The sequence below is a fragment of the Aedes albopictus genome, chromosome 2 (assembly GCF_035046485.1).
Source record: "Aedes albopictus strain Foshan chromosome 2, AalbF5, whole genome shotgun sequence".
NCBI lineage: Eukaryota > Metazoa > Arthropoda > Insecta > Diptera > Culicidae > Aedes > Aedes albopictus.
The window spans coordinates 147,353,176-147,365,562 of record NC_085137.1 but is presented as its reverse complement, the minus strand read 5'-3'; the positions used below and the strand labels follow the sequence as shown (position 1 = coordinate 147,365,562).

At 46.6% G+C, this 12,387-nt stretch overlaps 1 protein-coding gene across 1 annotated transcript; it reads left to right on the top strand.

The window, feature by feature from the left end:
* Nucleotides 1-533: 533 nt before the first annotated feature.
* LOC115254013 (NADH dehydrogenase [ubiquinone] 1 alpha subcomplex subunit 13) lies at nucleotides 534-1,269 on the top strand. Its single transcript, XM_029858714.2, has 3 exons — nucleotides 534-596; nucleotides 664-767; nucleotides 849-1,269. The coding sequence occupies exons 2-3, from the start codon at nucleotides 671-673 to the stop codon at nucleotides 1,205-1,207; spliced, it is 456 nt and encodes a 151-aa protein (XP_029714574.1). The 5' UTR covers nucleotides 534-596; nucleotides 664-670; the 3' UTR covers nucleotides 1,208-1,269.
* The last annotated feature ends 11,118 nt before the right edge of the window (nucleotides 1,270-12,387 follow it).

Below are 12,387 nucleotides of genomic sequence, written 5' to 3'. Positions count from 1 at the left end.
GGTGCTACACCGCTTCGTGCTACACCTTTCACTGGAAAAACGAACATTTTCGGTGCAGTTGCGTTGGTGTGCGTAAATAAAGACCAAAATATTGACAGCTTTGCAAACGCTAATAGGCCTTTTCATGTGACAGTTCCGTGCATGCATTTGTTTACAAAGCTTGAACAACAGATGCTAACAAGAAAGTGTCATCTTCATAGAAGAACTGTCAAACGCCCGAAAAATCAGCTGATTTAAGACGTCAAATGAAAAGGCCCATTGGTGGACACAGAGCGCACCTGCTACACTCTCGAATTTTTGAGTGCTGCACTATCTTGAGCGGTGCAGAAAAAGTGCTACACCGGTGTAGCACGAGAATCATAAACGAACATTTTCGGTGCAAAAGTGCTGCACCGGTGTAGCACCACCGCAAAAACGAAAACGACATTAAAATGGGTCATACTTTGCTTCTTTCCGTGCATGTCGCGCAACATTTCCTAATCGATTTCGACTTGACCAGAGAACCGATTCGCGTGCTTTGACGGACGTTTTTTCGTTCGCGAGATCCGACCTGTCATTCGCCTGCGGAACTCGCGAGTTTACGACGGGGTGCAGAGGTTTTTCTCCTTTGATATTCTTTAAAATTTGCGATTTTATTTTCAATTTTGATCTTGAAACTTTCAGAAACGAAATGAGTTCTTCTCCGGCTAAGCTGCAGGATATGCCACCCAAGGGTGGCTATCAGAACATTCCCTTTGCCAGGGTTCCAGCGAAGAAGTATTTCAAAGGTAAGTGATCCGCGGTTATGTCACCGATTGTTTTGATTATTCTGACCAATGGTGATTCTGTCTTGCACGGAATATTCACAGGGTGGCAGTTGATTGCTGCCTACGCGGGGTTCACCACCGCCGGTTTGAGCATGTACTACCTGAACTGCAAGGAAGTCCACCGGAACGAGATCGAGATGCGCTCGGCACGAAACGTAATCTACGCGCTGCTGCTGGCCGAGCGGGACCGCGAATATCTGAAGCAGCTTCGGCGCAACCGTGACGAGGAAGCCGATCTGATGAAGAACGTCAAGGGCTGGGAAGTGGGCACCTGGTACGGGGAACCTGTTTTCAAGACCCTGCCCAAGGACAAGTTTGTGGAGCCGTCGTTCCATGAGTTCTACGTCCACTCCAAATACGGCGACATGGCCAAGCGCAAGAACGTCAAGATGATGAGCTAGAGTGGGACGGTGCTCCCAATTGGAATCACGCGGAACAGTGATGTGTAAAATAAATCGTAGGTCTGTCGATAATCTGTTGCTGGACTTTGAATTGATGTCCGAAAAGGTTGGTTCCGTAGGTAAGTATTTATACATTTTCAAGATTTTGTCGCAAATTTAAAACATGTTTTAAACGTTTCCTTTGTTTAATTTGTTAGTTATAAAAAGGAAGTGCAGACACGTCTATATCTGTTTCTTCTCAGACAGCCAGGCGGCTATGAAAGCTATTAACGCATTCCAGTGCTATTCCAAGTTTGTGTGGGAATGCATTGAATTACTAAAACGTAAACGTATTCCGTGTACTAGGGCATAGTAACTTGCTAACGAAGTTGCTCACCTTATGTGGACCTGAACCTTTCTGTTGAGCATTCTCAAGGGTATTATCGTTGGAGCTTAGAAACTATGAGAAACAGACTTACCTTACCGGTCAGACTAAGGCCTGAGTGTCCTCTACTGCAGGAGTCGTATTCATTCTACTCGGTTCATGGCTGTGTGTCTCCAGCTCGGCACTCTGCGAAGGGTCCGCAAATCGTCCTCCACTTAGTCGACCCACCTAGCTCGCTGTGCAGTGTGCATCTCGTCTTCTTGCGTAGCCTCCCGATTTTCGCGGTATAGACGAACGGCTGCTGATGCAGCTCATGGTTTATTTGCCTTATCCAAGTCCCGTCTTCCATCTGCACTCCGCTGTAGATGATACGTAGCACTTTGCACTTGAAAACTCCAAGGGCGCGTTGAGTTCATTCTTCGTGCCCATAGAGGACGACCGGTCTAATCAGCGTTTTGTAGATGGTTAACTTTGTGTTACGGCGAACTTTATTCGATCGTAGAGTTCTGCGGAGTCCAAAGTAAGTACGATTTCCTGCCACAATGCGCCTTTGAACTTCTCTGCTGGTGTCGTTGTCGTCGGTCACCAGTGAGCCCAAGTACACGAATTCTTCAACCGCCTCGATTTTATCAACGTCAAGCGGGAAGAGTTTGCTGATATACGGTGTCTCCTGTTGGAATGGCCTACCACTCGAAGCAAAGATGAAACCAACGCACAGTGGAGCACCTAGTACATCAAAACTGATCAAAATTATTTTGGCGCATTTTCGCAACCCAAATGCAACCCAAATTAGTAATGAAACGTATTTCATAGTTTTCGTATTTTTTTATTTCGTCATTATGGTGACCAATTTTATGATTGTAAAAGTCAAGATTTTTCGAAACTAAAATTTTTCAAAAAATCGCAACTTTTGAACCAGTTGACCGATTTTAAACTTCTTTTTTTTGCTTGAAAGCTGTTGAATTCTAGTTTTCAGCAAAAATACGTTCAGAGGGATAAATAGTGTTTTAAGGCAAATAATATCATATAACAATATAATTATCACGATTTTTTCAAAGTGTTGCAACTTTTGAAATCGGAAACATCCGGAAGGTTTTCTTTCTGCATTTGAAAGAGGAGCAATAGTTTTATCATAAACTAAAAGCAGATTTCCCGGAAACAGCCGGAAAATCAACTTATTTCATTTTGAATGTACGGTAAAGGATTCCATCAAATATTTTTTTCAATATTTTCATATATTGTATGTAAATTCAACGTCAATTTGTTTGGGTTTTAAACTAACAGAATAACAACATTAACCTTCTTTAACAAACTGCATCGTTGAATTGATTGACTATCAATTTCATTCACTTTGTATGGTCAAAACTAGCACGCGCTGTGAGTTACATATATCAAAGAAAACGGCTAAACTTCAGCTTCACTTAACCTCTTCTGATAAGCGTAAACAAAACATTTGGACACTGCTCAGCTGTCAAACTATTACACAATAACTACACTTAGCAAAAACACAACGGAAAACTTAATTACTTCATTTTGAGTTTTTCCACTTCACTCAAAATAATCCAAACGTCATTGCCACGTGAAAAACCACGTAAACACCTAGAAATGAACTTTCTCTTCAGTTTACCTGACAAAGGTAACAGTTACCGATCGCTAAATAATATTGAACTGCAGCTCCGATAATTATGACTGTGGTTGACCTATCGCACCTATGTGAAAACTAGGTACATGCTTTAGTTCATTCTGTTCGGCTTCATTTCACGACTCATTCAAGTTTAAAGATGGCCGCTATTGTAAACAAACTTTAAGATTTGGTGGCGTTCAATTTTTACAAAACTAATTTGATAATTTGGTAGGTTGGTTGGATTATACATATGTATAATTTACTTTAACCAGTTGACTGCCTGCAATCACTTACGCTGGACGTGTTTCCTTTTCTTCCACTTTCTATCGTACCATAACGGTGGTAAACCATGTGCGCGGCGCGAGAAAATGTCCTGGTAATTGACATTAGTGTACTCCCAACTCGTCCCAACGTTGGGACAGTGAAGAATTTTTTGGAGAACCAAATTAAACTCCAGTATGCGGACGTAAAAAGCATTCAGTTGCATAACACACGCAACTGTGTGCTGGTCGAAATGACCAACAATGAAATTGCTTTGCGGTATCAACTGGAGCACAATTGCAAGCGAACAATTGTTGCTGCCAGTAAGGAATTTCAGATACCCGTTTATGTGGATGGCGATGCAGTGACCGTTAGAGTCCACGACCTCCCTTCCACGGTGAGCAATGCAGCCATCAGGGAGCACATGCTGAAATTCGGGGAAGTTATTTCGATCAGGAACGAAACCTGGAGACAATATTTTCCCGGTATACCCAATGGCGTCAGAGTGCTTCGTATGAATCTGTTTCGTGAGATACCATACCTCATTACGATTGGCAGCGACAACACGACGGTTTCGTACCACAACCAGCCGAGATCGTCCCGCAAGTGTAACGAATCGGCACATCTTAACACAGAATCGACTGGAGAAATAGAAGGAGCAGTGTCATTAACAATGAACACAAACGTAGACAACGTAAACGCGCTTTTTGGTGAGGACGACTTTCCACCGCTGGGTGCTCATGATGATGAGCAGAAACCAAACGACGAATGGACTGACGATGACGAAGACGACAACGAGAACATATCAAACTCATCCACCGACTATGACGAGAGCACGAACAAACGACGCCGGTCGAACAAAACTGCTGTGAGTGAAGCAAAGAAAGTTTGTGCTGACCAGTGTTCCCCAACCACGGCCCATGTGGATGTTGTCGACATTCCGTTGAGGGGAAAAAGTGTAGCTTTTAAAATAAAAAATGGAAAAGTTTGTAACTCTATTTATAATAGAAAATGACTATTGGCTCTACAAAGCTGGTTACGGCGAGTGAGCCTTAAATAAACGAATTGGAAAAAAAAAATTTACTTTAACTTATTAACTCGTTGTTTTACAGGGCCTTTTCGAATTATAATCTCATGGTGCGGCGTCGACCTAGAGAAGACAACTTGGGTAGACTAGAACTCAACGTGGAACAAAAACATTTTATAATATGATGAAAAGTACCTAAAGGTAAAGAATACATCGTACTTTATATCGAGACACCACAGACAAACAGACGTAACACTCTGATAATTCCCATCGTACTTCGATTTAACGATCTTTTTTCAAAATTTGATAGTTGGCCAACTACCCACCTGTTGCGCTCACATCATTTTTGTTCGAGTTTGACGTTTGCTCACTACCGCCACCTAGTTGATGGTCGGCCAAACTTATGTTGTGCGCTGATTCAAATCGCGTGCAACGAAGCAACCTACAAATAATTTGAAATTAATCAAAGCAATCATGTTATCTTAGTAAAATAAATTTTCTTCAGTCTCTGTTCATTTTCCAATCAAACCAGACGGTTTTTAATCCCACTGCAACCTACAACAGGTTATGGGCCTGCGAGGAGAATTTTTTCAATTCTAGAAGCAAAATGGACGGAAGCCGATTCAGCCTGCAAAAGCTGAACAACGCCAATTATTCAAGCTGGCGCTTCAAGGTGGAACTTTTGCTGGTACGGGAGGAGCTGTGGCGTTACGTGACACCAGGTGAGAAACCAGCAACGGAATCGGATGCAGTTTGGTCCGCTGGAGACGCCAAGGCCAGGGCAACCATCGGGTTACTGATCGAGGACAATCAACACCCGTTGATCCGGTCATCGACAACCGCAAAGGAAGCATGGATGGCCCTCCAGAACCACCACCAGAAGGTCAGTCTCACGTCAAAGGTCTCGCTGTTAAAGCGAATCTGCGACAAACGTTTCTCGGAAGGCGAGGATATGGCGGAGCACATCTTCGGCATGGAGGAGCTGTTCAGTAGCCTGGCGAATGCCGGACAGCAGCTGGAGGAAAACCTCATGGTCGCGATGATCCTGAGAAGCCTGCCAAGCTCGTACGACACGCTGACTACCGCCCTCGAAAGCCGTTCGGACGACGAACTCACTCTGGAGCTTGTCAAGCGGAAACTTCTGGACGAAGCAGCGAAGAAGCAAAGTTCCGGTTCGGATTCCGCGATGAAAGTTGGACCAGGGAAGAAGAAGAAGCCGCTGGCCTGCCACTACTGCAAGAAGGTGGGCCACATTCAAAAGGAATGCCGCCAATACCAACGGGACAACGAGAAGGAAGCGAAACCAGCTAAACCGGGGAAGCCTACACCGAGACAGGATAGCACCGTGTCGTTTGCGTTTCTGGCCTGCGGAAGCGAAACTGAAGACGGAACCAAGCCATGGATCGTGGACTCGGGCGCGACAAGCCACACCGTCGCGAGCCGAGATTTCTTCCTGGAATTGCACGAGAGCGAAGTCAAGCACGTGACGTTGGCCGACGGCAAGAAAGCGAGCGTGGAAGGAGAAGGTCCCGGCGTGATCCAGTGCTACGATGACACGGGTAAGCAAACCGAGATGAGGCTGTCCAAAGCGTTGTACACACCCACGTTGGCGATGAACCTTTTGTCTGTTCCGTCGCTGGCGCAGAAAAATGCAACTGTTATTTTCGACATCAACGGTTGCCGGGTGATGCATGGCAACCAAACCGCTGCCATGGCAACGCTCAAACAAGGTCTGTACTACCTGAAGCAACCAAGCGAAGTCATCCTCCTGGCTGACGGAAAGCATCCGAAGGACTGCAAGCATGAATGGCATCGGAAGCTTGGGCACCGTGATCCCCACGCCATCGATCAAATGGAGAAACGGAACCTGGTCGACGGATTGCAGATCCGCCAATGCGATGTGAACGAGCCGTGCGAATGCTGCTGCAAGGCGAAAAGCACCCGCACGCCTTTCCCGAAGGAATCGAAATCTCGTTCGAAGGCGCCCCTGGATCTCGTGCACACGGACGTGTGCGGTCCGGTGGAAGTCCCGTCGGTAAGTGGAAAACGATATTTTCTAACCATTATCGATGATTTTTCGAGGTTCTGCGTGCTGTACCTGCTGAAGGAGAAGTCGGAAGTACCGGACAAGATCATCGAGTTTGTGGAGGCGACCAAAACCCAATTTGGTCGTAAACCGAAAGTGGTGCGCTCCGATCAAGGAGGAGAGTACACCAGCGAGCGACTCCGTTCATTCTACCGACGAGAAGGCATCAAGGCACAATTCACGGCGGCCTACAGTCCGCAACAAAACGGTGTAGCAGAGCGACGGAACCGTTACCTCGTCGAGATGAGCAGGTGCCTGCTATTCGATGCCGGACTGGAACAATGCTACTGGGCGGAAGCGGTGAGCACTGCGGTATACCTGCAGAATATTTCCCTATCACGATCCGTTACTGTCACGCCGTACGAATTGTGGTACAACAGGAAGCCGGACGTAAGCCATCTCCAAGTGTTCGGATCCCGTGCATGGGTGCACATTCCGAAGCAGAAGAGGAAGAAGTTCCACCCGACGGCTCAGAAGCTGATATTCGTCGGATATTCCCAAGAGCACAAGGCCTACCGGTTCCTGGACAAGACGACGCGGATGGTGTACATCAGCCGGGATGCAAGGTTTGTCGGGGGCGAACAAGAAGAGCCCGCCGAAAACGTCCAGGAGGAGAATACGGTCGAGTTCCAATCGACACTGAAACCCAACGTAGTGAATACTCCAGCGAAGGAGGTCGCTGGTCCCGATCAAAGTGAAGACGACGACGGCGACGGCTACGACACCGCTGCTGGCGGTACAGATGAAGAGTTCACTGACAGCGACGACGAAGCGACTGTGGACATCGAAAAACCGATTGAACCGCGAAGATCCACTAGAACCACGAAGGGAATCCTACCGGAGCGTTACCGAGAAGTCACCAGCGTGACGAGTAATTCCGTAGCTGAACCCAGAAGCTACACCGAAGCGATCCAATGTCCCGAGAAGGAAGCATGGCAGGAAGCGATGAAGGAAGAAATCCAATCGTTGGAGGAGCACCAAACGTGGGAACTGGTTCCACTGCCACCCGGAAGGAAGACCGTTGGATGCAAGTGGACGTTCAAAAAGAAGCAGGACGAAAGCGGAAACACGGTGCGGTACAAGGCCAGGTTGGTCGCACAAGGTTTCACCCAACAGTACGGCACGGACTACGATGAGGTGTTTGCGCCGGTCGCGCGGCAAACCACCCTTCGCACGCTGCTGACCATCGCCAGTCGTGACGACATGTTGGTACAGCACTTGGACATCAAGACCGCCTATCTGTACGCCGATCTGAAGGAAGAAGTGTACATGCGACCACCACCAGGACTCAAGACGGGCGAGAAGGTATGCCGGTTGAAACGCATCATCTACGGGCTGAAGCAGTCGGCTCGTGTCTGGAACCGGAAAATAGACGACACGTTCAAGAGAATGGGGTTCCATCCGTCGTCGTCCGACCCCTGCCTGTACGTGAAGGAGAACAACGGCAAGCGAAGCTACATACTAATATACGTCGACGACATGTTGGTATGTTGCCATTCGAAGCGTGAATTTGAAGCGATTACCAAGGCACTGGCGAAGCAGTTCAAGTTTTCGAGTCTGGGAGAACTACGGCTGTTTCTTGGAATCCGCATCGACAAGCAAGACGGGCACTACACCCTCAATCAAGCCGGGTACATCGACAGGATCGTGGAGCGGTTCGGGCACGAAAACGCAAAACCGTCCAAAATTCCACTCGACCCTGCTTACGTAAAGCAAAAGGAGGAGGAAGAGCTGCCTACCAACGAATCGTACCGCAGCTTGGTGGGCAGTTTGCTCTACGTTGCGGTCAACTCTCGACCGGACATCTGCCTCAGCACATCGCTTCTCGGCAGAAAGGTATCCAAGCCAACCAATCGGGACTGGACCGAGGCGAAACGGGTATTGAGGTACCTCAAATCGACGAAGGACTTGTGTCTCCACTTGGGGTCCGGAAACGAAGATCTGGAGTGTTTCGTCGATGCTGATTGGGCCGGTGATGAAGCGGACCGAAAATCCAATTCCGGATTCCTGATCAAGTTCGGTGGCGGGCTGGTAAGTTGGGGCACTCGCAAGCAAACCTGCGTTGCACTTTCTTCCACAGAAGCCGAGTTCGTGGCTCTCGCCGAGGGATGCCAGGAATTGTTGTGGATGCGGAAGCTTCTGGACGAACTCAACGAGAAACCAGCTTCTCCGACCGTTGTGTGGGAGGACAACCAATCCTGCATCAAGATGGTCGAATCGGATCGGTTGCAGAAAAGGTCCAAGCACATCGACACCAAACATGCCTTCACCCGGGATCTCCAGCAGCAAGGTATCATCGGCCTTCAGTATCTATCGACCGACAAAATGGAAGCCGATCTGATGACCAAGCCGTTGGAACGCGTGAAGTTGGAGCGACACCGTGACGCAATCGGAGTCCGTGGCAACCTGGGCGCCGAGCGTTAATCGTTCGCTTCGTTGAGGAGGAGTGTTGTGCGCTGATTCAAATCGCGTGCAACGAAGCAACCTACAAATAATTTGAAATTAATCAAAGCAATCATGTTATCTTAGTAAAATAAATTTTCTTCAGTCTCTGTTCATTTTCCAATCAAACCAGACGGTTTTTAATCCCACTGCAACCTACAACAACTTAGTCATTTTAGCATTGGGCGAATATGTTTCCGTGACTATGATTTGAATCGAAAAATGTTCGAAGTGTTACGTCTGTTTGTCTGTGGAGACACGTTTAACAGTGTTCAATATTGTTGGGCCGCCACCAAACCGGACTTCGCACAATCAAGTCGCGACGCGACCCAACTCGCGACGTTTTTTAATCATGTCAAAAGTAGTGCGCAACCTTCCCGTTGTTGTCAGCAACACAGCGCACTAGATGCGAAACAGTTGCGACACTTGTGGGCCAAGAAAATGGCAATTTTTGATTGAATGTCGGTCTTGATTCCAACCGGATAGACAATATTCCATTAAAATAGGATTTCCCGACGGCGACTACTAGGAGAGGCTTTCGTCCTCTCCTGCAACTATCGTGACAAAACTTGCACCACGATCATCCACCAAAAACGCGTGTAATTTGGGTTTCCAGTTTGCCTTACTCAGTAAACATTTATTTATGTTTAAAAGTTTCGAGCCATGTGATAAAAATGATAATTAAAATATAGAAGTTTGCATCAATAATGTTAGTTTCGTTTTTATTTTGATGAAAAACAAAAACTCAAGTGAAGGAATAATGAATAGAGTGGATTCAATATAATATTGCGTAAAGGTTATCAGTTAAGCGTCATCAAAATACTTGCTGAATGAAACAAAAAACTCACGTAGTTCTCACGTTATTTTATGATGGAATGGGTAGATTGAAAGAAGTTCATTGGTTCATGCGTTCATCTTTGTCACCCATGGCTCACGTAAGTGCTATGTGAAAAGTACGATGGAAAAAAGCTACGTATGTTTTCACGTAGCAATGACGTTTGGATTTTTTGCAGTGTATGATCAGGTTTTGATGTGATTTACTCCAATGTGCAACGTTGACGTCCTTCAAAGCAACTGTTAAAAGATTAGTTTAGAAGTATTGCAACCATGTTTGATAGTTTAATTTTTTTTGTGTAACTTTGTCCATGTAGCTTTTCAATTTCAATTATTTTCAAGTTCAAGTAGTTTTTGTAAATTTTATGTCTTTCCAACGTTTTACTAGTTTCTTCCGACAGTTTCCTTGACCCGATAAAAAGTGTAAACTAACTGGTTATCGTTTTCAATAAAAATTACAATTACAATTACAATATAAATTCGGGGTGGCGGGCGTGATGATTCCTCCCTGGAGCCCTTTGCCATCATGTACTTTGTCTTCGACACATTAATGACTAATCCGATTCGCCTGGCTACACTCTTTAGTCGGATGTACGTTTCCGCCATCGTCTGAAATTTACGAGCTAAATATGTAATATCAATATCGTCAGCGAAACCAATCAGCTGAACGGACCTCGTGAAAATCGTTCCACTCGTGTTTATCCCCGCTCTTCTTATTATACCCTCAAAAGCAAAGGAAAACCATCACCTTGCCGTAACCCCCTGCGAGATTCGAAGTGACTCGAGCGTGTCCCTGATACTCGAACTACGCACATCACTCGATCCATCGTCGCCTTGATCAATCGTATCAGTTTATCTGGGAATCCGTATTCGTGCATGATCTGCCATATCTGTTCTCGATCGATTGTATCATACGCCGATTTGAAATCGATGAACAAGTGATGTGTGGGCACGTTGTATTCGCGGCATTTCTGTAACACCTGGCGGATGGCGAACATCTGGTCCGTAGTAGCGCGTTCACCCATAATCCAGCGTGATATTGCCCCACGAACTCTCTTGCAATCGGTGATAAACGGCGGCATAAAATTTGGGAGAGTATCTTGTAGGCAGCGCTCAGTAGTGTGATCGCACGGTAGTTCCCGCAATCCAACTTGTCGCCCTTTTTGTAGATGGGACACACGATACTTTCCATCCAATCCTCTGGTAATACTTCCTCCTCCCAAATCTTGGTAATGACCCAGAGTAGTGCTCTCACCAGTGCTTCTCCACCGTATTTTAGAAGCTCGCCTGGTAGTATTGATCTGTTCCAGCGGATTTGTTGTTTTTCAACCGGCCAATTTCCTCATTAATCTCTTGTAGGCTAGGGGCTGGAAATCTTTCGTCCTGCGCACATACTCCTATATCTGTTAGCTTGCAACGTCGCCATTGAAGTGGTCATCGTAATGCTGCCGCCACCTCTCGACCACCTCACGCTCGCTCGTGAGAATATTCGCGTGATTATCTCGGCACATGCCGGCTTGTGACACAAAGCCGATGCGCGAGCGGTTCAACTTCTCGTAGAACTTTCGTGTGTACAGCCCTTCCATCGCTTCGCGATCTCGTTCTTCCTGCTGGCGCTTCTTTATCCGGAAGACTGAGTTCTGCCTGTTCCGCGCCTGTCTGTAACGTGCCTTATTCGCTCTCGTACGGTGTTGCAGCATTCTCGGCCATGCTGCATTCTTCTCGTTTTTAAACTGTTCACATTCGCTGTCGTACCAGTCGTTTATGTGATTCGGAGTCGCGAAGCCTAGTGCTGCAGCCGAGGTACTACCTATGGCGGATCGGATATCCCTCCAGCCATCTTCAAGTGTAGCTGCGCCAAGCTGCTCTTCCGTTGGTAGGGTCTTGAGCCGTCTTGAGCCACTTCTACGTTACGCAGCTGCTCGATGTTGAGCCGCGGCGTTCGACTTCGACGCGTGATGATAACTGTCGAAAATTTTTAGCGCATGCATACAGCGACTAAGTATTGCTGACTGCACCCCAATTTGGACTGACACAATAGTGTGCACAGACCTTCAAAGTGTGATTGCAGCGCAGGACCACGTCGGATCGAGTTGAGGTCTTCGGTGCACTTATTCCTTGTAAACAGAGGAATAAGTGCACCGAAGACGTCGAGACGATCCGAGGCAAATGTGCACTTTTATCACACTTTTTAGGCGTATCAAAAAAAGTGTGATAGTCCAATTTGGGATGTAGTCTGCAATAGTGATCCGAATCTATATTCGCACTGCGGTATGTGCGGACATTAGTTATATCCGAGAAGAATTTACCGTCGATTAGAACGTGGTCGATTTGGTTTTGATGGTCGGGTGATCTCCAAGTGGCTTTGTGGATATCTTTGCGGGAGAAGAAGGTGCTTCGGACTATCATACCACGGGATGCTGCAAAGTTTACGCATCGCTTGCCGTTATCATTCGGCTGTCACCGGCACGGGCGCTTGTTCCGAAATATACTTTCATGTCTAGAAATCTAAAAATAGCATAAGTTAAAATACACAGTAATA